We start from the raw sequence: 24983 nt of genomic DNA, 5'->3' as shown, positions 1-24983 counted from the left end.
TAAATTCTGAGCGGAACGATTGATTTTGTGTGATATGCGTGCTTTTTATATGAAAAAAAAATAATAAAAAATGCTTGAACCTTCAACTTCGTAGGTGATTTTTAGTAGAAAGTTGGTCAAGTTGGATCTATATAGTTAATATTTGGTAGATAGGTACTGTTTAAAAGTAAAAAATTACCAGTACTTTATTACGATAATCGGGAAAACAAAATCAAATAGAGAAAAAACCGACATTTTTTAAGTTTTTTCTTCGTCAGTTTTTAATAATATCAAAATTATTTATTCGTTAAAATTTGAAAATGACTGTAAAATTTATAACCCAAACCTGACAAACATTTTAAAATATCTTAAATATTTTTATACTATTTATAGATATTTGAAACTTTTTTTAGTTTAATTTTGATTATGTAATTTCTTGTTTAAGTAAAAGAAATTGAATTTAAAATTTTATAAAAACAGAAATTTATAAAATTATTTTGTAGTTAACATGTATAACCTTTTTTAGTTTTACATTATAGGTTTAAAGTTTAATGTAAAATTTCTTGTTTTTTTACTAACATTTAAAAAAAAAGGTTGGTCACTTAATATTTTAAGATCGTTTGAAGTTCAAATTTCAAATTTTGATCGCATTAATAATAATCGATTAATTTATTCTGTAAATCTTAACCATTTAAATCCCTAACAAAAGCATTGTAAATTAAACTCATAGTTTTTAATATTTTGTACACAAGTCATTTAGATGCATCTCTTTGATACCTAACCAAATATGTAGTCATGTAGCTCCTGTCTATTAATGCATTAATAATTACATAATACACATTAAGTGTAAATGAGATATGTTGGTTAGTATGAGTGAGACAGAGGAGTTAAAAACTAAAGAAAATTTAAAGATTACTATACAACAAGTCAACGATATCAAATAGTACTTATTAGTTACTTCTTAAACCTAAGGCTATGGCTGAGAGTGCATACTATTTTATGCTTAACGTGGAATAGATATATCGCATGATACCTTCTACATGGTAATTACCTGCTTCCCTAATATAGCACTAGTCATGGTACTATAGTAGTAATTAATATAATGTTATGCGCATTGCAGCAGTTCGTGGTATAATCCATAAACATAAAAAAAATATCATTTCACATTATACATAATATATTATAATATGTCTGGTCGTAGAACAATATGGATAGGTATCGGGTGTAATATTGTGATACCGACTAATCTGACTGCGACGTGTGGACGACCCCCCGGAGGATATGAAACCGCTTCGTGAATAATAAAAATCTATTATTTTCCTCGGCTGTACAAAAATTATGAAACATTCCACCCATTAACTGACGGAAAAAAAAACAAGCACCATCAAACTTATCAATATCAAATCGTTTTTTTTTTATATTTTTCTATGAATCAAACAAAATATCATAAAGTTTAGTATCGTAGTAACCGTTTAACGATTATGTATAGTAATATAATGTAATAAACGTATACACGTAAAGAATATTATATTATACTGTCGAAACTATTTCCGCAGTGCCCGCCAACCGCGTTCGGTGTCGCGGGTAGAGAAACAAACGATAACTCGCCAGTCGCAGTTACTTAGTAGCAATTTTTAACGTATATATAGTGTTGTTGTCCGATCGTTTTGACTTTTTTAATTGCCGATAACGAATAACGGCGGCGAGGTTACGTTATCGTTTTCAGCGGCGTTGGCTGTTACGACGATAAAATTAAATAAAAATATTTTAATAGACTTCCCGTGCGTGTAATGGCTCGTCCTTAATGTATCATATTATGTAGATAATACGAATAATTATGTTATAACGATGTGATGTATATAATAATAATAAAAAAAAAAACAAAAAAATTATCGTAACCATTGAACATTGCGAGCTCGGCGACCGGACGGACGAGTGACGAGAAACCGGAGAAACGCATCGCTGTCGAACGCGATAATAATACGCCGATATCGCAAAGCACTTCAAGCTCATATTTCCCCGCAGGGCACGTGACATTCGGTTCGGTTCCTCCTCTCTTTTGCTCGAAAATATCGACACTCGTTGGTCCCGGTCACTGGTCAGTCGTCGCACGTCGTCCAGATCGTCATGCTCGTCGTTTGCGACGGACCTAAGCCGCCGTCGAACGTCTCCGATAATAAGCCGCCGGTCTTCAACCCTACGCCAGTCACACACCGTCGATGTCCCTAAGTTTTGGTGTAAGATGGATGTGAGCGGTCTTCCTTCGCCGACGGACCAGTTTACCTGCGGACGGTTTGCCACTAGTTGTCTGCGATACTACTATGGTAGGTACCAGACACTTGTATTTTTTGATTTGAGTCAAACTCTTTATGTAGTCGTTATGATCTTATTAGTTAGGTATATTGTTATTATTACATTGAAATGGTCTAAGACATGTTTCTAGTCGTTGTCGATTTCAACGCGTTAAGTTCAGTGTGACAGATCTATTCAATTGGCCGTGTGAGTTCATTAAATATATAATTTTTTACGTTTTTATCAAAAATATTCTGAATGATTTAGCTGTACAACTTTGTTTTTACAAGTGTCCACACCCATAATGTATTGTTTAATAGACAAACATTTACACAAAGTAGTTGAATCATACAGATAAAACATCGTCATAATATTCCATCATAGCATTTATAAAATTTCTAATACGTAAAATGTTTTAATTGGACACCTATTGATTAAACTATTACAAATATTAGTGTTTATTATCAGGAATTGGCCACTTGGGATATGAAAACTACTCATTATAAATATCTATAAGAAATGTATGGTTAGTGTTTAAAACTATTTAATTTATATTAAATATTTTGAAATCATTAACATATAATTAATAATCAAAAATTAAATTATCATTTAATTAAATACTGAATTAGTATTTGAATTTCAAATCATTGTGATTACTAATTACTTATGACTAAATGAAAACATATATATCACATAAAATATAAGCTAAAGGTTAGGTTAGGTTGTTATATAAAAAATCAAATTTCTGAAAGATTCTCTTTATTTGAGTATAATTTCAAAGTTTCTTTAATCAATTCTAAATTACTTAAAAATGTGTATAGGTAAAAGAGTTAACATAATTTTAATATTTGTTTATGTCAAATAATTTAAGTAACTTAGGTATACTAATTTTTAAATGACTTTGTATTTTTTATACATAGTAATATTTTATAATAGCATGTTTGCTTGAATCATTGTATTTACTTTCATCATTATGACATCTAATTGTATATTAATTTTATTATTTTAATAAGCATTTAGGTCATTTAGGTGCTCTATATTAATCATTTTTATTTATTATAGTTGTTACAAATTAAAATAGTTTAGGTAAAATATAATGCAATTGTAATTCAATAAAAAAATCAACATGTAATAATTTTAACATCTAACAAGCTGACACTTGTAAGTAAATAAAGGTCAAAACATTTAAATAGGTAGGTTCTCCTCCTAGTTCAATATTATTTTAAGTGGTCTTTTGTGGTATCCCCTGTAACTTTTTTACAAGTAGTTATTAAATATCTTGTTGGATATGATGAATTATTCAGTTAGATAGTTTATATCTCAATAAAATAAAACTTTTATTAAACAATAATGATTATTATTTTGTTTTCATCATTTTAATGAATAAGAAGTTTTAAAATTGGGTTCAAGACTGTTTATGTGAGTAATTCATTAGTACTTGTATTTTAGTTGTACAATTATGCTATTATTGGTTTGATTAATAAATTGTTGTTTTTGTATCTTATAGTAAGTATTCACTAAACATTATTCAATTTTAATACTTATTACTTGTTTATATTAAACTATAGAAAAGCCTAGAACCAATCGTCGTCAGTCCTAGATTTAATTGGCTAAAATTAAAAAAAAATTAACAATGCACACAATCTTATTAGTAATAATAATTTAATCACTATTTAATTACCTATGAATTATGTTAAACATTTGTTTTTATAAATTATTAAAACAACTAACAATTTAAATGGTTAATAATGCTGTTAATAAATATTTTTCAGAATCAACCAACAAATTAGGAAAGTGATTTTAAGTTTACAGCAATGAAAAGTGGTAAGATAATTTTAATTTGTATATATTATATAGTTTTAGTATCTATCTAACTCTTTTAATTATCATTAATTTATCATACTAAATAGTGACTCAATAATAAATAGTTTTTATAAAATGCCATAATTCTAGATACCTTATAAGTTATTTTGTTTCGTGAAACTTATTAAAAATTTTAAAGTCATCAAAATAAATTATATTTTACTAGCTCAGACATGCAATTTATAGAAATCTATTTATTAATAATAAAAATTAAATAAATAGTAATATTATGTTTACAATAATATGCTTTTAGAGAAGAGGTTTAGGTGTTATCATGATGTGTATTAATATAAAAAGGTTTTAAATTGTTTTCTTCTAAAATAACTATTCTATGTATCTTCTTGGATTAATTTATTAAAATTATATCATTATTTAATGAATTATGTTTGTTGTTTCATGATGTCATATAAATAATATAGATCATTTCAATGTTTTATTTAATATTAAAATAAAAATGTCTTCAGTGATAATAAATATGAAATATTTTTATATAGTCAATTAAATATGCAAGTGAAACAATTATTAAACCAAGTATATTGGTTTTTACTTTTTAAGTTAAATTTCCATAAAAAAGTAATACAATAACTGCATAAATTAAATTAATAAATGTATTACTTATGACTTCAAATTTTAAATTGTATTAGAAATTACACTATACATAGGTATATGATATTTATGTAAATAATAATTAATAATACTATTTAGTATTTGTATGCATGATTTATAAGCATTTCCTAATATGTTAGGTAGTTATAAACAAAAAGATAAAGTATTCTGATAAGCATTCTGGGTAAACTGTTTGTTGTTTACACAGTACACATCCAAGAAAAAAATGCTATTAAATTTAAAAATCTATACAATTACATAATATTTGTTTATTGTATAGTAGCGTTAAACAATATTAGTTTAAATAAAGTCTAGTACGTGCTTATATTCTTATTGATTGTGTTATGTTAAAATATTTTGATTTTTACACTCATTTAATTTTAAATTAATAAATGTTGTTTAAAATGTTCTGTCTTATACAATAATAATAATACTACAATTATCATTATGCTTATTGGGTTTAAATTTAAAATGTATAATGTAGTAATGTATACACCTATTTCCTTCCATATTAAATTTTATCTTTATAGCTTACTCTGTTTAGTTTAAATACCAAATAGAAATATACTAAATATCTTATACTTAATTGCAATTTATGGCAACCAAAAAAGAAAAAGAAAAAATAGGAAAATGAGTAAGTAATTAGACTCAAAATATTTATGAACACACCATATATTTTATTAGTATTTATTATACTACAGTATATTTATCTTTTTCTATTAATTTTTGCGTTCAGTCCAGTATTACTTATTATGTATAATTTACATCATAAAGCAATGTATTGTTATTCTATAGAAAATAACTTTTGAAATTAATAGTTTTTTTATTTTACATATTCTTGAGATCCCATCCCATCTTCATTGTTATGTGTTTACAATTCCACAAAAAAAAAAAAAAAATACAAATACAAATAATTAATTTCAAATAGTTTGTTTTTTATTTTAGCTTAGGAAAGCAATTTAATATAACCCCTCTTTAATTTTATTTCTTGCCAAACTACAATCAACAATATTTCATGATGAGTTAGTTAAATATTATATTCTGATATTTCTGTTATTAGCTTAGCACTAAAAAGTGAATTTATAATCCTTGTACTTTAATTTATTTTAACATGAAATTCTTAAATATATTACATGGTAATATGTTGTTTGCAAGATCCAATCATCTCGAAAAAATTCATAAAATAAGAAGAGTTTATCCATCAGGAAAGAGAGGTCAGTTTTATGAAAAATTTGGTTTTTGAAACAATTCATATTCATTCTTCTATTATTATTAATGCACTTATAGTTTTTAATTAACAATACATATTAATTAATAACATTAGGTATACATTCAATATTCATAATAAAACTTCTTAACTCTATTTCTGCTAAATTCAAGTTTAATTGTTTTTCATTTTTATGTATATTGTATATTTATAGGTACTTAAAGTATTAACTATAATTGTAATTTTGTATCTTTTTACTAAATTACATTTTGTGTTATTTTAGGGATGTAGATTAAATATCTAAGTACTCAAATGAATAAAAAATGAATAGTACTAGTTGAACAATAATTATAAATATTAAAGAATGTTATGTATGTTTTACACTCTTTGATTATTAACAATATTAATATAATTAATTTTTTACAGACATTTTATATTTTAGCCGACCGGGCATTAAAAAAAATGCCATATTAATCTTTTGTATTGGTGTGATATTTGGTATATTTTTTGCTTATACTACAATATCCATTACTGAATGCCATTTCAAAGATATTAAAATACTTCCATCAAAGTTTTCATATGATTCAGTTAGATACCACGATCCTCATTCACATGGACATGATAACGAAGGTTCATTCAATGATTCAGTCATTATGAAAGACCATGGGGAAAATGAGACATTACATTTTCGTAAGTCAAACTAATTATAATTTTTAGATAATTTTTTTATTTGATGACCAGATATTGTTTTGTTAAAGCAGGTTTCATAAAAATTATTTTTAAAAAAATGTTAAAAATATATAATATTCTATTAATTCGATAATACCAAATAAGTTGAAAAAGGTTAAATATTAAATTAAAGAATGGGGAAATGGATTGAATATTTATAGCTTTGCCTTGGACAACCAATCATAATGACACGGTTTTGTTAGTACTCACATTCAAAGCATTGAGAGGTTATGTATTTTTTTATAATTATTCCGTATTCGAATAAAAATGTAATTGAAAAATTGCCAAACATAATGCTAATACAAAATACAATTAATACGTTCCATATATTTACTCTCTAGTTTCTTCTTTAAATAGTTCTATGTTTGTTTCATTTATATTATTTTTCTATTTATTTTAAATAAAAGAAGATTTACAATCATAAACTTAAAATACAATGCTAATTATTTTTTTTTTAATATGTTAATGTTTTAATTACCAAAATACCAACCATATGTTAACTAAGATAAAATAACTGAAAATTATCCAAATAACTATGTTTGAAAATTATTCAAATAAAATATTATTGAAATAATCCTCATAATAAAATTGTATTCGAATGATGTCCAACTCTGATATTATGTAGAGCACTTACTGAAATAGAAACACACCAATAGAGCGCTATAGTCAGAAACTTAAGTGTATTATAGCACATACTGAATTAGCACCAAGTAGTTTAATATTAAAATTAAAGTAAAATGATTTTTCTGAAAATAAAACTTGCTATGTTTTAGTCCTCATTAATATTATAAAATCAGGCTGATAGCCTAATGACTATTAATGCCTAGTGATGTTTAATCACTAATTTTAATTTTATTAGAATAATATCTATAGAACCTATTAAAAAAAAAATCTATATTTTTACTAACCTGATTTGACATAACAATTTAATGGGATAACCATTGAAATATTGGTACCATCTCGTTTAAACTGAGAACATCTGATTTCAAAATATTTCATTATTTTATTAAATTATAGATGAAGATCTTGTGGCTCAAGAGCTTAAAAAACGAATTAGAGTTCTCTGTTGGATCATGACTAGTCCTAGTAATCACATTAAAAAAGCAAGACATGTAAAAGCCACATGGGGTAAACGTTGCAATACATTACTTTTTATGAGCACTACTGAAGGTTTGTATTAGTACTATACTACTGATTTTAATTTAATTAATTTAATCTCATAATTTAGATAAAAGCTTACCTTCTATTGCATTACCAGTTAAAGAGGGTAGAGAATATCTTTGGGGCAAAACTAAAGAAGCATTTAAGTACATCTTTAAACATTATAACGATTATGATTATGTATTGAAAGCTGACGATGACACGTATGTAGAATTGTATTTTATATTTTCAAATGAAATATTTTAACATGTCTGTATTGTGTTTGTAATAAGTAGATACCATTTATTATAATCAGGGTTCAGATGATCATGCATATGCATATTTCTTAGGAAGCTGTACATTAAAAATCTAATTTGACACAAATTTGTTTTGTACAATTCAAATTCAAAAAGTTATAATAATACAAAATGCAATACATTAGTATTTTTGAATATTATTACTCTGTGAATAATTATATATTTGTTTAAGTATAATCCCATATAAATATAGAATTTAAAAAAAAATTACATATGCTACTTCTTATATAAGATTTTTTTTTTAATGCATATATTTTATTGCTTTCAGCTAATAATTTTCTGATGAATAAGTCTCTGATTATAATAATTATAATAGGTTTACTTAACTATGAGTATTATAAGTGTTAAATAAATTAAATTTATAATTTCAATTTAGACAGCTATAATAAGTTTTATTATATCACTAATAACAATTTATAATATTTAAAATAATTAATTAATATTTTAAATATATACCTAATAATTTAGTATTGATAGTAATTATTTGTTGATAGAATAATTATTTATTATTATTTATGTGTAAAAAGTTTTAAAACATAGAACATAGTAATTTGGTGATAATACATTACATTTATACCCTCTTCTACTCTTCCAGTAGCTACAACTCGTGTGTCAATGCTATGTTTTGTAGTTAGCTTAACAGTCTAACAGAAGATAGATCATTTTATTTATTATATGACTATATTTTATTTCTTTAATAGCACATTACTAATATGATAATTATTTCATAGTTAAAATAAACAAGTAAAATAAAAAGAAACATTTTAATACTTATTTTTGTATATTTATTTACAGGTATGTTATAGTCGAGAATTTGAGGTATATGTTAACTTCATTTAACCCAAAAGATCCAATTTTCTTAGGCTGTAGGTTTAAACCCTATGTTAAACAGGGATACATGAGTGGCGGTGCAGGTAATTAATAAACACCAAGTATATTTTGTAGGTTAATAATAGACACTATATTAAAATATTAATTATAAGTATTGTAACTGTAGTAAGTTATAAAATATATTTAAAAATTATATTCTTATATTTTTAAAATTAAAACCATTTAAAATATTGTTATAATTTAATAATTTATTTAGGTTATTTGTTAAGCAAAGAATCAGTTAGGAGGTTTGTTGAAAAAGCTATACCTCATAAACAATGTCGGCAAGACAATGGTGGAGCCGAAGATGTAGAAATTGGTTAGTTAATTTTTATTAATAAATAAAAATGTTTGTATTTTATTAGTGTATAGTTTACGGTTTTTTTTTTCATTATATTTTCATGGTGGTGGTGTTTTAGACCTATTGTCATAAATTATATCAAATTCTCTAAATATCTATAGAATATGTCAAATGTGGTTCATATTATTATTATTATTCATTAGATCTATTTTATAATTTCAACAAAAGATAAAATTATCATTAGGATAACTGTGAACAATATATTTAGTACACTGTAAAGTATGTTTATAATATTAATGCAATAAATTATGTATACTTATGTATTTTTTTTTTTATAGGTATTTGTCTTCAATTAGTTGGAGTAAAAGCTGAGGATACTAGAGATAGTTTAGGTCGTGGACGTTTCTTTCCATTTATTCCAGAACACCATCTTATACCTGGACATACAGATCCAAGTTTTTGGTACTGGAAATATATTTATTATCCAATAGTAGAGGTAAAAACAATAACATTAACAGTAAACTAAATGAATTTAGTCACTTATATTTTTTAAAATTTTTTTTTTAGGGTATGGATTGTTGTTCAGATACTGCAATTTCATTCCATTATGTTAATCCTAATAATATGTATGTACTCGAATATCTAATTTATCATTTACGACCGTATGGAGTGACTCAAAATATTGATCCAGCTACCGTAAAAAAAAATTATCTTGGCAAAGAAAGTAATGCTACTAAGACTGATCAGCCAATGAACAAAACACAACATGTATAAACTTTAATTAAATGTTCTTAAGACATTTTACTGTGATTACAGTTGACTCTTATATTGTATATTTTATTAAACTAGAATAATTAGTTCCGTGCCATTCACACGTTCTGTTTGTGTACAGAAAATCTTTACTAGTCAATAACTTATTGGCAAATCCTAGTCAATTTGCTCATAAAGTTCTTATTGATGGAGCTTGATTCCTTGAATTTGTTTTTCTTATTATCTAAATGAACAAAATAATTATGCACCATATTTATTTATTTCTGTGGTCATTTTTTGTTTATTTATAAAATAAACTGTTATTAATATGTCTTGATCTAATACATTTTTAAATACCAAAGATATTATTTTATATTAGCATAAATGTCACTAATAATATTTTTTTGCTATTAGTGATTTTTTTGTTTATCAATAAATAATTGTTCTTAAATGTAATTTATAGTAACTATACTACTTATTCTTGTATTGAAAATAAAGGGAATTTATATATTTAAATGAACTGTAATTTATTTTAAAAACCAATGAAACAATTAGTTTAGTTAAATAGTGTAATTGTAAATGTATTTAAACAAGTATAACATTTTGTATTGATTTTTCATATATTTTATAAACACTAAAACTAAACTAATTTCCATCTGAATTAAATATTTAAATGTATTTATTACATTTGTTGATATATACAGTGTATGTACAAATAATATAAATTATAAACTGCGTTTTCTTTGAACTAGTCATGTGTGAAACTTGATATTTAAATTTAAATGGATTCAAAATTATTAATGAATATGTAAAAATCTTTTTATCACCAATAAAACAAAATTACATCTATTTTATTTTTTATTCAATAATAGACGTTTTTGTTTTATAGTAAAATACTATAGTGAAACTATTGCAATTGGTAATCGTCTGCATTCTGTTTTTTGAGTGTAAAGGCACTTATAAAAACAACTGAAAAAAAAAAACTTGTATTTTAAATTAGGCACTGTAGGGCCAGATTAAATTCAAGTGCTAAATATTAGAAACAATAACTATTAGTTGTTGGATCAAATTTTGATGTAGGCAAGTTTGTAAGAACATCAAAATTTTCAAATAAAAATATGTTTTAACACTTTAAAGTAAAAAACACCTCATTTGAAAAAAGAAGTTTATATTGCCATGAGAGTATTACACAGGACACTCAATGTTATAAAAATCTAAATGTGATGCTTCATTGCTTAGGTAGGTTGGTTAGTACTAAGTAGTATACCTATATATAAATACTTAGTACTTACCAATTGAAAGAAAAATATAGATGAGCAATGGTGCTTGTTGAATCATAATATGTATTTAAAATTTTATCGAATATATTTAATACTCTTTTTATGGATATAGATCGTTATTCTTTTATTATTAAAATAATTATTATTAGAATATTTGATATTACAATTAGATACATATTTTTATTTAATTTTAATATAAAATACAACTCGCTACATTTTTAAATTACAATTTGCCAATAGAAATGCAAAGGCCAGAATTTCAAGTGATACCTAGTGCTTACAGCATTTTTAGGCCATTCCAATTCCTTACAAGTCTAGTATAGGTAACGTGTTGACTGTTGTGTAATACATTTTTATCGATGTTTAAGTTTATTAATTTAATTTATTTTTAACTTATATATAGTTTTATATAATATAATAAAAATCATTATATTAAGTTAGTTAATCATGATAAAAATAATTACAATTTATATAGATTATAGGTAATAAAAAAATATGTACCTATAATTATAGACGTCTGTCACATGTTATATATGTAGATAATAAAAATAGATAAGTATTTGTAAATTATTGAATTCGTTTATTACCTACTAAATTTAAATCATTTCTGAAATAATATTGGTATTTGGTTTCAAACTATATTTTGGGCCTTTGGGGTTATGGATCATTGATTTAGGTAGGTAAATTATTTATAGGCAAAACGTATTAACATTTAACACTATTAATTATTACATTTTTCATCACGTTTTAGAAGAAAATATATTTTATTTAGTGACAACTGGTAAAATATAGGACCCTTGCTTAGGGCCCAGGGAACTAACTTTTAGAGCCTTAATTATTGAATGTCACGAACAGGATGTGCTCGGAAACTCTCCCCAAAACAATTAACATTGCTACAAGTCATCATCCCTCGGAGGTTGATAAAATTCACCTAATGCCTAATGCAACGGGTAAATAGTAGCCGTAGTAGGTACTATAATAATTTCTATAATGTACTATTAGAATATTAGACTATAATATAGCACTACTATATAGTCACTATATAGTAGTGCTCTTGCTTCTTTTTGAGATTCTTAGGCTTCCAGGCTTCATATGGCATAAAGCATAGGATTTAACGAAAAATGAAGGCTAAAGTAAGTAGTTAAAATTCTAAAAATTCGTAAAAAAAAAAATAAAACCTCGAGAGCTTATAATAGGTATAATATTATAATAATATATTGACTCTCTAACAAAAACCGAATACGTTAACGCCATCTAGCTTCTATTGCGGGCGGTTCTTCGTGTTATATACTTATATATACAGTAGTACGGTGGACAGTAGCTGCACTGCTGCAATCTTTAAAATATTTAGTTGTAAAATTGAAATGATTGTATTTATTGATGTTTTTTATCATCGCGACATAATAATATAGCAGTATAATAATTAATACTTAATAGTTGTAGTTAATTGTCTTCAACACGAATTATATTAAAATTATAAGACATTACTTAACCCGTTGTTTGTATATTTCATAAATTGATATTTAAATATATATCATACTATATATTGTATGTGTAATTTATGAATTAAGAAATTTTTCTAGTTAAAATATTTAAAATTACATTTTTATGAAGTTACAACAAGTCTAGGCAAATTACAAACATCAAGATGCCAGAAACGGAAGTTCAAGACGGGAGTCAGACCCAGCGGCTGACCAATGCAGATTTTAGACGATTACTTATGACCCCTAGGTTAAGTCATCCATCGGCCACTCCATCACTTGCCAATACAAGCGAAACGCCATCTTCCAAAACACCATCTTCATCAAAATTCGAAGCTGGTGGTTCAAATGATAAAGCAGAACTTAGACGTAAAAAAAAGATATTCTATGCTAAGCTCAAAAAACAGGAAGAAAATAAAATGGCTGAGCTTGCCGAGAAGTATCGTGACAGAGCCAAAGAACGCCGGGTTGGTGCTAATCCAGATTATCAGTCTCAGGATCCCGTTGCTGTTGCCAGTGGTTATAGAGCTGTAGCCCCAGATATGAAATCTGGTTTGGATGCTGCCGAACGTAGGCGTCAAATGATTCAGGAATCTAAGTTTTTGGGAGGAGATATGGAGCACACTCACTTGGTCAAAGGTTTAGATTACGCTCTGTTACAAAAAGTCAAAAGTGAAATTACTGCAAAAGAAACCGAACAGGAAACTGAAATGGAACAGCTTGCTACTACTAAGCCGGTAAAAGAAAAAGCAAAAGAAGAAGATGAAATGCAATTTAAAACGAGACTTGGAAGAAATGTCTATAGGTGAGTAATAATTCTTATTAAAAATTTATTTAAAAATTTTAATTTAATTTTTTTTTTTTTTAGAGTTGCATTATCTGAAAATGAGATGTTTCGTAATCCATCATTTGCTCCTGGACGTATGGCTTACATAATTGATTTAACTGAAGATATTACAGATACTGATATTCCAACAACACTAATTCGCAGTAAATCTGATGTACCTAGCATGGATGACAGACCCACATTGACCACAAATGATATTGTTATTAATAAATTAGCACAGATCCTTTCTTATTTACGAACTGGACCAAAACACTTAAAGAAATCAAAAAAGCGTGATAAACAAGTTTTTGATGATAACATATACCCTGAATTACCAGATTATGAACCATCTACTCAAAAACGTTCTGAAGAGAACACTAAAAAACAATCTAATTACTTTAAACATTCCAAAGATGAAGAAAAAGAAGTAGAAACTGAGCATCATAAAAGAGATGAGATGGGATGGGTAAATATTTATTATTTTGTATTTATTAATAATTATTACTATTACCACAATTCGAGAGTTTTATAAGTGAAAATTGATATAAAATATGCTAATAATTATGTAAAACATTTGGTGGAAAACTCGTTGGACAAAATAACAATGTGTCTTTATAGCAAAGATATACTGTGACTGTCAGGCCATAACACAAATATGGCATTTTTAAAGTACTTTGCGATAATGGAAAAATTTAAATTGACAAAAATATGAATTATATATTTTTGTTTTTAAACTAGTAATTTTATAGAATTAATATCCAGCTTGATCTGCTATAAATCCAGAATGTAATACAAAGAAATATGAAACTTCTTATTTGTTTAATTTTTTTCGTGTATTATTATTTACTTTTTTTAACTTACTAAAGTATAAATATTAAATATTATTTTATTAGTAAAACAAAAACTATTATTATTTTTTAATGACATAATTATACAATAATTTTTGAATTCGATTAAAATTAAAAAAAAAAAATCTATTTAACAATCCATATTTTATTTTTAGTGTAATATAATTTTAAATTAATTAATCATATTTAAATTATGTATTTTTCTAGGAGGCATTGAGTAAAACCAAATTTCAACGCAAAAACCAAATGGGCTTATTATCTCGATTGGCAGCTGAACCTACTGGTTACGCAGAATGTTATCCAGGACTGGATGAAATGCATGATGCAATTGAAGATTCAGATGATGAGGCTGATTATACAAAAATGGACCTGGGTAACAAGAAAGGACCAGTTGGTCGTTGGGATTTTGATACACCTGAAGAGTATGGTACATATATGAGTAACAAAGAAGCATTGCCAAAAGCAGCTTTCCAGTATGGTGTTAAAATGACAGACGGACGTCGTACACGTAAACATAATAAAGAAAAGAATGAAAAAGCTGAACTTGATCGTGAATGGAACAAGATTCAAAATATAATTCAAAAACGTAAAATACCAGCCGGTAAAGATGAAGGATCATCATTTAAAGTACCTAAGTATTAGTTTATAAAATAATAATATGAAATATTTGACAGTCAGTTTATTGTAATAAAAAAAAATAATAAATAAATAATAAACACAAATCATTAAATTATTATTATTAAATTAAATATTGTACTTCAATTGTATCCAACTTTTAACTCCTTTCAAAGACATTAGTACAGGGATCATAACAGGCAAGAATAACGGAATATAAACAGCATATTTTTGATCATCGGGAAAATAGAGCAAAGCCAATAATGATGGGTGAGTGAATGCAAACTCTGATGTTTCAAATGCTATTTTACTGTATTCCAAAGCTTCTTCCAATTGTCCTCTTTTTAAACAGTGTAATACTTTAGTAGCTGCTTCTACAGATTCAGTTACTGCTTTTCCAACTTCTTCAATTATCACAATATTACTAATTTCACCCAAAAGTCGAGACAATGAAGTTAAAGTGATACGTGTATTAGTGTACTGTTCAATAATTTTTAGTCTGTACATTGAATCTAATTGCCATTTACGTAGAGTAGATGACTTTAATGGCATTAATGACATATAATTGGACATATTTGGTACACCAATCAATGAATGGAATTGTGTGATGATGGGAGTCATTATACTGAGATCATCAGGTATGAAGCTTACTGATTCATTGCATGATATCTGATCGGCGTTTAAGAATTGAACTCCACCCCAACGAGCTGACATCATAGCAGTAGTTAACTGATTGTCTTCATGAAAATATAAAGGTATATAAGAACAAGGGGTTACATATACGACAAAATGTATACACGGATTTCGAGACACTCCAGAACCTACAACAAGTAAAACAAATAAATATTAACCTTAACAAGTCATAGGTAACTATTATTAAACTTTAAAAATATTACCTAATTTTTTTTCTAGAGGAGTAATTATATATTGAGCATGGTTCTTGTCTAATACAAATGTAGTGTTCAATTTTGGGGGTTTTTGAACCAAATCGATTAAATAAAGCCATTGAGATTGAACAGAAAAATTTGAAATTAGTTTTAATTGATCTAGTAAAGGATGAAGATAACCTAAAAATAAATTTAAAAATCATGAAATAATTTAATATTGATAAAATCCATGTTTTTGTAAAACCAACGTTTTAAAGGTATTTCTGGCTTCCAAGCCACATGCAGTTTCTCTGGTTCCGGATTTACAACAGTAAGAAGTACATTATAATCCGATGATGGTCTTACTCGACGCTGTCTTTCAGTTACTACTTGTTGGTCATCAGAATGATTACCAGGATTCAACATTGATATCATGGAATCAGATAACGCATCTGTTTGTAAGAGTCTTATTAACGAGTCCATTAATAATGTAATGTCTGAAATACATTTAATATGAATGAATATTGACAACAAACAATGGGTAAAATATGGTCAGCTTACCTGTATTGGGAGGAAAATAAATATTGCGGCCAATACCAACTATTATATCGTCTACACTATTGGTTTCGATTAGTTGTAATGATCCTAATGGAGTAATAACCATCTCTAATTCATTCAATGTTTGGTCTGAATTAATGAGAGTGGAAGGTTGAGCATTGATGCTGAACATAGCTATAAAAATAAGTTTTATTACATCTATATATTTTATCAAGTATTTATTTTAGAATTACTTGAGTTGAATCTAGTATTAATATTTTTAATAATATTTTTTGTTACATATGGATTTTTGGTATATATAAATATGTCAGTAGCAATAACTACGTCCATGGTACCCAATTGCGAGATCTGTGCATATGGTAGAGAGTGGCGTTGTACTTCTGTCATTCGCCACCATAGCGGTATTCCAATTACCAATAGTATAAACGCATAAACCGCAGCAGACAAATTCCTCAAGTCCTCTATAAAATACCATTATATATTTGTCTGCAATTTTTTTAACACAGTATATTATTACCGTCATCTTCTTTGTCAATTATTTCCCAAATTTCATCATTGCTGACATCATTTTTCAATGTTTCAACCGTATCGGTAGATTGTTTGTCGCCCACTAAAGTATCCATTCTATGTAAATAATATAACAATCAATTATAATTTTATTTAAAAGAAAAATACGTATCAATTAATTGATAATTTATAATATGAGCAACAGAGCAACATAAGAACTCCAGAATATATAATACTTTTGAAATTTAAATCATACCTAGGTAAGTGAAGGAGGTAAAAATATTCTAAATATTAGGACTTGTTTTTTAATGTTTAAATATTCACAACCGCATATCGAAAAGACCTAATAAAATTACATGAAAAATCAATGATTTATAATAAAACATTTTAAAAAGTACTGTTGGATATTGGTTCCATAAATTAAATATATTATAGAATATACAAGACGCATACAAACGTATACAACTATGACTTAAAAACTAAAAAGTCTTAAGTTAAGGATTTAAGACGGACGAAGTGAATTCACTGGATTCGTCAATTCGTTATCTAATCTCGTATTTACATTTACAGATAACATATTAGTTATATATATATACTACGTTCATTGGCACAATCATTGCTTGCAAATATATCAATATTCATTCATCAATATATAATTAATTTTTTTACATTGTTCTGAGCCCAATTTATCTTTAATCGTGTTCTGATCTTAGAAAAACATTAAAATAATTCGATCAGAGGTTCTGTGGTGGTTATATTATAGTAAGTGGAAGGGAGATTATTGTTTACTATCATTTATCAGTTATCAGTTATCACACTGAAAAACGCTTTGGAGTTCGTTTATGAGTTGTGGACTGTGTCTGTGTACACAAACAGTTAATATAAATAATAATTAATACATCTATTATTTTTATACTCCATTGTTTTTAACAGTTAAACGTTTTATACTGTAAAGGCATTAGGAATTATTGTATTTTGTGAGCTAATTAAATCGGTAATTTCAAAAATGAATAAAAGAAAACTAGAAGAAGAGATTTTTCAACAGAATAAGTTTGAAAAGTTAAATAATATAGCTGATTCGGAAGACGACGACGACGATAGTGTTGATGAGAATAATTATGATGTCATGCAAGAGCAAGATATTGAAGGTAACTACATCATGATATATACATACAATATAATATGTAGCATTTATAGTTGAATACGATTTGAATTGTTCAATTTCGGGACGTATTGTAAAATTTCTTACTAATTATATTATTAATCCACCTAGGTCAAGAAGAAGGAGTTGTTGGTCAAGATGGTGAGATACGAATCACACCTTTTAATATGCAAGAAGAACTTGAAGAAGGGCACTTTGATAAAGAAGGAATGTATCACTGGAAAAAAGAGAAAGATGTACAGGACAATTGGCTAGAGAATATTGATTGGTGTAAAGTAAATATAACAACAGACAATAGTTTCACATTTCGTCATCTTATATTTATAATTTGTATTGTATGTTTAGATTAAAGATATGTCAAAAGAAAAGAAGAAAACTGATGAAAGTGAAGAAGATAATGTAGAATTCAATGTCGTTGCTGCTTATAAAGAAATCTTAAGTATGATGGAGCCCAAAGAGACCATTTCAAAATCATTAAGGCGTCTAGGTGGAAACAAACGACTTACAACTGCTGAAAGATGGAAATTGAAAAAGGCAGGGTTAAGTACTGACGAAGGTTCATCTACGAAAGTCACTAGACTTACAGAGCTTGCTAATCAAATTTTAACAGCTAATGGCAACATGGATGTTTATCAAGAAACTTATGAGCAGATTTCTCAGATTGTAAGTAGAGTTCTTTTTTTTTTTTTTATTTTGCTATTTACACATGTTAAATTATAATGTTACAGTATTTTTATTGAATTTATAATAGTTAAAGAACTTTAATAAGTAATGTTATTTAGTCATGTTTTTAATATATATTTACATATGTTTAATTGGTATTAAAGTCTATCAAATTGGTTGTATATGTGATTTACAAAAATGATCGGGTTTTTGGTAAATTTTTGTTTACATTATAAGATCTCTAAGTAAAACTTTAAATAACTTTAATTTCAAGTTAAATATAATTTTATATTTTTTTAAATAATAGTTTAAATTTTAAATAGATTGCAATATTGGACCCTTTTTTTAAACTTATAGCTTTGAATAAAATTAACTTTCAATTGCAAATTTGAAACAAGAATATAATTTTTATGAGCAAAATTTCTTTATTTGGCCACTCATTTTTAAACAATTTTTTTCTGCAAATAAATGTGTTTTTATATGCTGATAATGGTGGTGAAATCAAAATTTTGTGGAAATTCAAAGATTTAATGTTATAGCCATTTGAAGTTTGTCGGTTTTACTTAATTTAATCTGACAGTGTATATACCTAGGTAGGTCACCTGCATGTTCAGATGGTTTATATCAAAAACATCCCTCGATTTGTTATATAAAACCACCTTAGGTAGATCTGTAAAACTATAATAAAAATGATAAACTTTTAATGGTAATACCTATACCATTGAATGTTTCTGTGAAATACTAATTCTACTATAGTTTTCTGCAAACAAAAATGCATTCATTTGCAGAAAAAAAAATGTTTAAAAAGTCTACTGATAAAGTACATAGCTATATACTATTTTTTTTAGATATTTTAATCTTAAGTTTTTAGTTTATATATATATGAATAATTCTATATTTTTTTAATAGATTTCAAAATCAGAAAAAAAAGGCCAACCTTCAACTTCTATGTCATCAGATTTAGATATGTATGCAGAAGATTTTGATTTAAAAGAAAAGGAAAAATTAGAAAGTACAATTCAGAATGATAAAGTAGAACCAGAAGAACCAGAAGAGTTATTGACAGGTATTTATAAAATATTATTTTTAACCATCAATAAGTACTAAATAAATATTTTAATCAAACTTTGACAATTTCATTAGGAGAGTCATTACAATGGGAATACAAATTTTCATTAGAAAGTAATGAAGTATTTGGTCCGTACAATACTGAGCAAATGCAAAAATGGAAAGTAGAAGATAAATTTAAGGAACCCATTTGGGTACGTAAATGTAATTCAAACAGTGATTTTCATTCATTCATACGGGTTGATTTTGAACTTTATTTATAAGTATTTTAAGCGTATGTGTTTATTTAATTTACTAAGTAAAGTGTATAATTAAAATAGATTTTAATCCGGGAATTGTAACGGTTAAACCAGAAAAAGTTTTTAATGTTTTATTTCTCATTTATTCTTTGTAACATCTATTCCTGGTTTAAAATTTTCCGATTTGTAATACTAATTGTTCATTTTAAAGGTTTTAAATTTAGATATAATTTAATGTAATTTATATAGTTATTTTAGTTATATTACATTAAATTTATGTTGTTAAAATAGTTTACACTTTGTTGAATATTTAATTTTAAATTGTACAGTTAGTGAATTAAATACATACATGCAATATATATATTGATTATTTTTTTTCTTTAGCATTCTACACACCGTCACTAATGGACTTTGAAAAAATACCTTCACTTTAATCACTGTTGTAGCCATTGAACTAATACAATAAATAATTCTTATTTTATTTAACATAAGCAATTACTTAATAAATTATTAAGTTAATTTATAGTTCTATATTTCATAACACTATACAGAACTCTTTTTCTTTGGCTATTGGCTGCAGTTGATTTGAAATTTTTTTAAAAGACATCATGTATATACATAGGTAAACAATGTTCAAGTGTCTATACTTAGTAATATCTGATGATTATTAGACAATTTAGTTTAAGTGGTTTTTATTAAATATTTATATTATATTATATAGATTGATATAACTAATTAGTAATTAGGTTTTGATATTCTACTATTTGGTGAAGAGAATTCTAAACATGATTTATTACTCAACATACGACTTAAATATTGTTAGGAAAAAATGTCTGATGCTTCACTTACAATGCTGATTATTTCTTTAAGAAGAGGTTGGCTGAGATGGTAGACTTTTCAGTTCATGATTTCGTCTTGAGTGGTAAAGTTCTGTATGATAAAAAGTTCTCTTCAAAGTTTATAACTTGATCTACTTTTTAAGTATAAATGTCTTTATACATCTTGAGAGTTATATTATGGTTTTCTATATTAGCATTTACTATAAGTATGGTCAAAAAAGTATAAAGTTCAAAGTTACATTATGAACCCAAATCGATAATAATTTTGAATAGAATGAATGTCGGGTACTGCATAAATTTAAATGAAACAATTATTTATTTTTAAATTATAGTTTTGAAATTAAAAACAAATACTATTTCCAATTATTTTATTCAGTTGCTTAAAATTGTATTGTTATTATTGTATGTCTTATTAATAAATACTACCATAAGACAGTGGTGTACCCAAATAGCCTATCCGTTACGCCGTGTAATTATAATTCGATATTTTGATTATTGAAATGTCTATTATAGTATTATACAATATAATGTATAAACTATATAATACATAATCATTACTGGAAATATACTTACACACAAACATATTTCTCTTAAATGTAATTTATTTTATTAAATTACTTATTCATCACTTATTGCTGCTTTTATTAAAAGATAAATACAAGAAAGCAAACAAACGAAAAAATTATAATTTTGAAATAAAAAAATAAATCAACTATTTTAATAATGATACAAAATTGATGCAATTTAATCTACTTCAGTTATACATAATATGTAAATAATATAATAACTGTTTATATTTCTACTTATACATTGGAGATTAATTAGAATAACATATTCAATAAAAATAAAGTACAATATTGAGCATTTTGGTATTTAGTGTAAAAACAACATAGTGTATAATATAAGTATAAAATTTAATAAATAAAATAATAAACATTTTTTCCCAAACAATTATAATTTATAATAAAATTTATAACCGCATGTCAAAATAAGGAAATTAAATGAAAAATCTTGTTGAATATAACATTGAATTTTCAAATAAAATTGAACATACGTTTTAAATACATGCTATTAAAATCAAATTTTATACCTAGCGTATATCACCTATATATCATGATGAGTACGAAAATAAGTATTAAGTTTTAAATTTTTATTTATAGTAGGCAATAAATATAGATAATAATATGCTGTGTATTATTTTTTAACTATTAGAATATCCAATTTTGTTCTAGCGTATATTATCTCAGAACAACGCGTAACACCTATTATATTACTGCTTTATACAATTCGCACTCGGCAAACATAAAATAAAATATTTAAACAAATGTCATTTTAGTGTAATATCGTAAACTTGTGTAAATAGAATATTGTATAGAAACTTGATTTTAAAGAAGTTTAATATTATATTATTGTAAACTATACATTCCAGAAACATGTACATCAGCTAACGTTATATAGGTACAGCTGGCCATTATAAATTATCGTTTTCTCATAAACATAACAGCTGTAGTCTATATAAGGTTCCTACACATATCATACTGTACGCGGGTACGCTGCTAAACAATTGATTCTTATATATCAATATTATATAGTATATGGATGTCGTGGTGAAATATTATCATATAATTTTCTTGTACTGTTTCATTGGTAAATTATATATATATATATAATATGTATATGTATTATTAAATTATTATCGAATAAAAACAAATTCGGTAAGTGTGCGTTAGTTACTGTGCAAGGGAGCCATCTGAATATCTACTTCAGAAAAAATGAAAATTTTAAAAATAATACTGACATTGTCAAAAAAAAAAAAAAAAAATAGATAGCAGTAGGTAAATCGATTAATATCATATTATACTATTATGTACAGGTAGGTACCTATAAGCGTATTGTATACATACATAACTTATTATATTATATTATAAAATTTAAACTACTGTAACGGCAATAATTATTAAACACATCAATAATAATATGTAAGCCTATACAATACAAATCATAATCGGTATGATATAATAACGATACACATTGCATAATCAATTAAACAAAATAATAATAATAATAATAATTAATAATATAATAATAATATACTATGTGTATAATATTATGCGTGGTTGTCATTCAACAAGCATAGCATTGCACTAATCCCACTTCGTCACAGTTCATACACTTGAGGGCGATCATTTCGGTGGTAAAGTGATTCCTGTGCACGGATTTCTTGCTACCGTTGCACATCGGACAAGGGAGTAGCCTGTAGCCCCCGCAAACTTGGCACGTCGTACAGGCGTCCGGACTCTGAAACCATACCATAGCATTATATTATTGTGACGCTGTCGAAAATCGATTTATTTATAACATGTATAAAGGTATACATTTTAATACTATATGAGCTCCTGTAAATTCCAAGAACTAGGTGCAGATAAATTATCTTTCCGAAACAAACTTAATAATATGCCATATTGCAGCGGCACGAATTATGATATATATAATAAATAGGGATATGGAGGGGGAATAGGAAATTAGTTTTTAAGTGGTCTGTATATGATTTGAAAAACATTTTTGAGGCATTTTTTTTTCTTGCTAATAGTAAGTTGTTTTAGATCTCTATACGCGGATAAATAATAATAATAATAAAACATATCGACATCAGATTTTTTGGCGGTTCATTCATTTTCCCTCTACGGTTCAGAAAAAATGACTCGATCATTAACTTATATATTTTTAAAATAATATCCACTTGAGATTATTAAATTTATTTAAAAATAAATCGAGTGTCGTTTAAAAAAAAAATGCATTTTAGAGGGACGAAGGAGAAGCGTCTGCGGAGCATACTTAGGGGAAACTCGTTAAGCCATCATCTAGACCGGCGGCGAAAACCTCAATGCCTATACTGACTCTTTGGGTAGGTATATATAAATAATAATATCTTATATATATGTACTATATGTATACATATATAATTTATCTACCGTCCGCGTTAGCAAAGCTCTGCGTCTAGTGTATCGATTTTTCGGATACAACAATAATTTATAAGCCGCACGCGCTATAATAGGGACCGGTACTTGTCGTGTAACACACGTCCGCGTCACAGTTGTAGGTCGACGTGTCGTTTGTTCCGAAGAATCACACAGACGCACACGAATACGCACGCACACTGCACACAAAACGCACATCACTGCTCGCTTATTGAATTCGAGCCAAAGTCGTCGCACGCGTTGACGGTCCAAACGATCGCTTGCGATTTTTTTCCGCTCGTTTTCATCGTCACTTTCTTCCATTCGGCAATGTATTATTCTAAGCATCGTACGTATAGTATTATGCGCGATTTATGACGTTATTATAATCGTACGCGTTTAGTTATCATTATTATTATTATTAAGTATTATTGTTTTCATGTGGTATTTTATTCTGCGGGGATGTCGGCTTCGTTCGCATAGATATAATAATATTATATCGTATAAATATACTTCCTACCGGAGGCGGAACTTGGTACAAATATAAATAGGAGGCGTATAGAAATAAAATGTAATAAAAACAGAACTGAAATAAATTGAAAAAACTGGAATCGATAAAACAAAATTGCATTGAAATGTAGATAAGTATACTCACGAGCAGCTCATTTTTCCTTTGCCACCTCACATCCTGTTTTCTGATATTGGAGTGGCAAAAGTATTGTTTTGCTCTCTCGAATAATATCAGTGGGGAAATTTTAAAATAATAATATGTATATATATATAAATTAATATAATATATAAAACGTATACAACACACCTCTTTTGCATAGAATTTTGAAACTTTGAGTACTCGCGTGTCGTTTTTGATATTTTTTTAGTTACGTTTTAATCTATTTATGGCTATATAGTTTATTTTGTTGTCCCACGTCTGTGTTGATAGCACAGAGAAATATTAATACCGCAGCTATACGGTTTTTGATCGCTGAACAATGAAGTTTTTATTTATTTTTTGCCGTAAAC

General features: G+C 26.4%; 5 protein-coding genes across 6 annotated transcripts in view; 3 read left to right on the top strand and 2 right to left on the bottom strand.

Annotated features, from left to right (window-relative positions):
* Positions 1 to 1456: 1456 nt before the first annotated feature.
* LOC132929562 (glycoprotein-N-acetylgalactosamine 3-beta-galactosyltransferase 1-like) lies at positions 1457 to 10570 on the top strand. Of its 2 annotated transcripts, none has more exons than XM_060994996.1 (9): positions 1457 to 2303; positions 4044 to 4095; positions 6374 to 6637; positions 7694 to 7846; positions 7905 to 8040; positions 8929 to 9047; positions 9221 to 9322; positions 9643 to 9800; positions 9872 to 10570. In XM_060994996.1, the coding sequence occupies exons 2-9, from the start codon at positions 4086 to 4088 to the stop codon at positions 10076 to 10078; spliced, it is 1149 nt and encodes a 382-aa protein (XP_060850979.1). In that variant the 5' UTR covers positions 1457 to 2303; positions 4044 to 4085; the 3' UTR covers positions 10079 to 10570. The 2 variants fall into 2 exon arrangements, with proteins under 2 accessions (XP_060850979.1, XP_060850980.1); XM_060994997.1 differs by lacking the exon at positions 1457 to 2303 and adding an exon at positions 3580 to 3690.
* A 2119-nt stretch (positions 10571 to 12689) lies between these two features.
* Positions 12690 to 15238, top strand: LOC132930131 (protein Red). Its single transcript, XM_060995818.1, has 3 exons — positions 12690 to 13620; positions 13684 to 14107; positions 14697 to 15238. The coding sequence occupies exons 1-3, from the start codon at positions 12983 to 12985 to the stop codon at positions 15129 to 15131; spliced, it is 1497 nt and encodes a 498-aa protein (XP_060851801.1). The 5' UTR covers positions 12690 to 12982; the 3' UTR covers positions 15132 to 15238.
* LOC132930130 (GPI transamidase component PIG-S) lies at positions 15154 to 17570 on the bottom strand. Its single transcript, XM_060995817.1, has 7 exons — positions 17292 to 17570; positions 17046 to 17152; positions 16762 to 16989; positions 16532 to 16702; positions 16240 to 16467; positions 16001 to 16171; positions 15154 to 15925 (listed from the first exon to the last, which is right to left on the bottom strand). Exons 2-7 carry the CDS (start codon positions 17149 to 17151, stop codon positions 15234 to 15236), a joined length of 1596 nt encoding a protein of 531 aa, XP_060851800.1. The 5' UTR covers position 17152; positions 17292 to 17570; the 3' UTR covers positions 15154 to 15233.
* Positions 17571 to 17733: 163 nt separating this feature from the next.
* Positions 17734 to 20528, top strand: LOC132930134 (CD2 antigen cytoplasmic tail-binding protein 2 homolog). The gene is made up of 5 exons (XM_060995821.1): positions 17734 to 18183; positions 18309 to 18472; positions 18543 to 18860; positions 19770 to 19926; positions 20004 to 20528. Exons 1-5 carry the CDS (start codon positions 18042 to 18044, stop codon positions 20189 to 20191), a joined length of 969 nt encoding a protein of 322 aa, XP_060851804.1. The 5' UTR covers positions 17734 to 18041; the 3' UTR covers positions 20192 to 20528.
* A 1060-nt stretch (positions 20529 to 21588) lies between these two features.
* The window catches only part of LOC132930132 (uncharacterized), a 32498-nt gene continuing 29103 nt past the window's right edge, over positions 21589 to 24983 (bottom strand). The window contains exon 5 of the mRNA XM_060995819.1: positions 21589 to 23304. Coding sequence (XP_060851802.1) covers positions 23131 to 23304 — 174 coding nt within the window. The 3' untranslated portion in view covers positions 21589 to 23130. The remainder of the gene's footprint in view (positions 23305 to 24983) is intronic.

This window comes from Rhopalosiphum padi, chromosome 4, assembly GCF_020882245.1.
Source record: "Rhopalosiphum padi isolate XX-2018 chromosome 4, ASM2088224v1, whole genome shotgun sequence".
Lineage (NCBI taxonomy): Eukaryota > Metazoa > Arthropoda > Insecta > Hemiptera > Aphididae > Rhopalosiphum > Rhopalosiphum padi.
Note: the sequence above shows the minus strand (reverse complement) of the source record. Positions and strands in the feature narration are given on the sequence as shown.

Excerpts from the sequence above, each read along its gene's own strand:
- LOC132930134 (XM_060995821.1), top strand. The coding sequence starts at position 18,042 with ATGAATAAAAGAAAACTAGAAGAAGAGATTTTTCAACAGAATAAGTTT. Across the intron at positions 18,473-18,542 it reads AGAATATTGATTGGTGTAAA|ATTAAAGATATGTCAAAAGA; the intron begins GTAAATATAACA and ends TTGTATGTTTAG. Across the intron at positions 19,927-20,003 it reads ACCAGAAGAGTTATTGACAG|GAGAGTCATTACAATGGGAA; the intron begins GTATTTATAAAA and ends CAATTTCATTAG.
- LOC132930131 (XM_060995818.1), top strand. The coding sequence starts at position 12,983 with ATGCCAGAAACGGAAGTTCAAGACGGGAGTCAGACCCAGCGGCTGACC. Across the intron at positions 13,621-13,683 it reads CTTGGAAGAAATGTCTATAG|AGTTGCATTATCTGAAAATG; the intron begins GTGAGTAATAAT and ends TTTTTTTTTTAG. Across the intron at positions 14,108-14,696 it reads AAAGAGATGAGATGGGATGG|GAGGCATTGAGTAAAACCAA; the intron begins GTAAATATTTAT and ends GTATTTTTCTAG.
- LOC132930130 (XM_060995817.1), bottom strand. The coding sequence starts at position 17,151 with ATGGATACTTTAGTGGGCGACAAACAATCTACCGATACGGTTGAAACA. Across the intron at positions 16,990-17,045 it reads AATTGACAAAGAAGATGACG|AGGACTTGAGGAATTTGTCT; the intron begins GTAATAATATAC and ends GGTATTTTATAG. Across the intron at positions 16,468-16,531 it reads TTATTTTCCTCCCAATACAG|ACATTACATTATTAATGGAC; the intron begins GTAAGCTGACCA and ends AATGTATTTCAG.
- LOC132929562 (XM_060994996.1), top strand. Across the intron at positions 6,638-7,693 it reads AAATGAGACATTACATTTTC|ATGAAGATCTTGTGGCTCAA; the intron begins GTAAGTCAAACT and ends ATTAAATTATAG. Across the intron at positions 9,048-9,220 it reads ATACATGAGTGGCGGTGCAG|GTTATTTGTTAAGCAAAGAA; the intron begins GTAATTAATAAA and ends TAATTTATTTAG.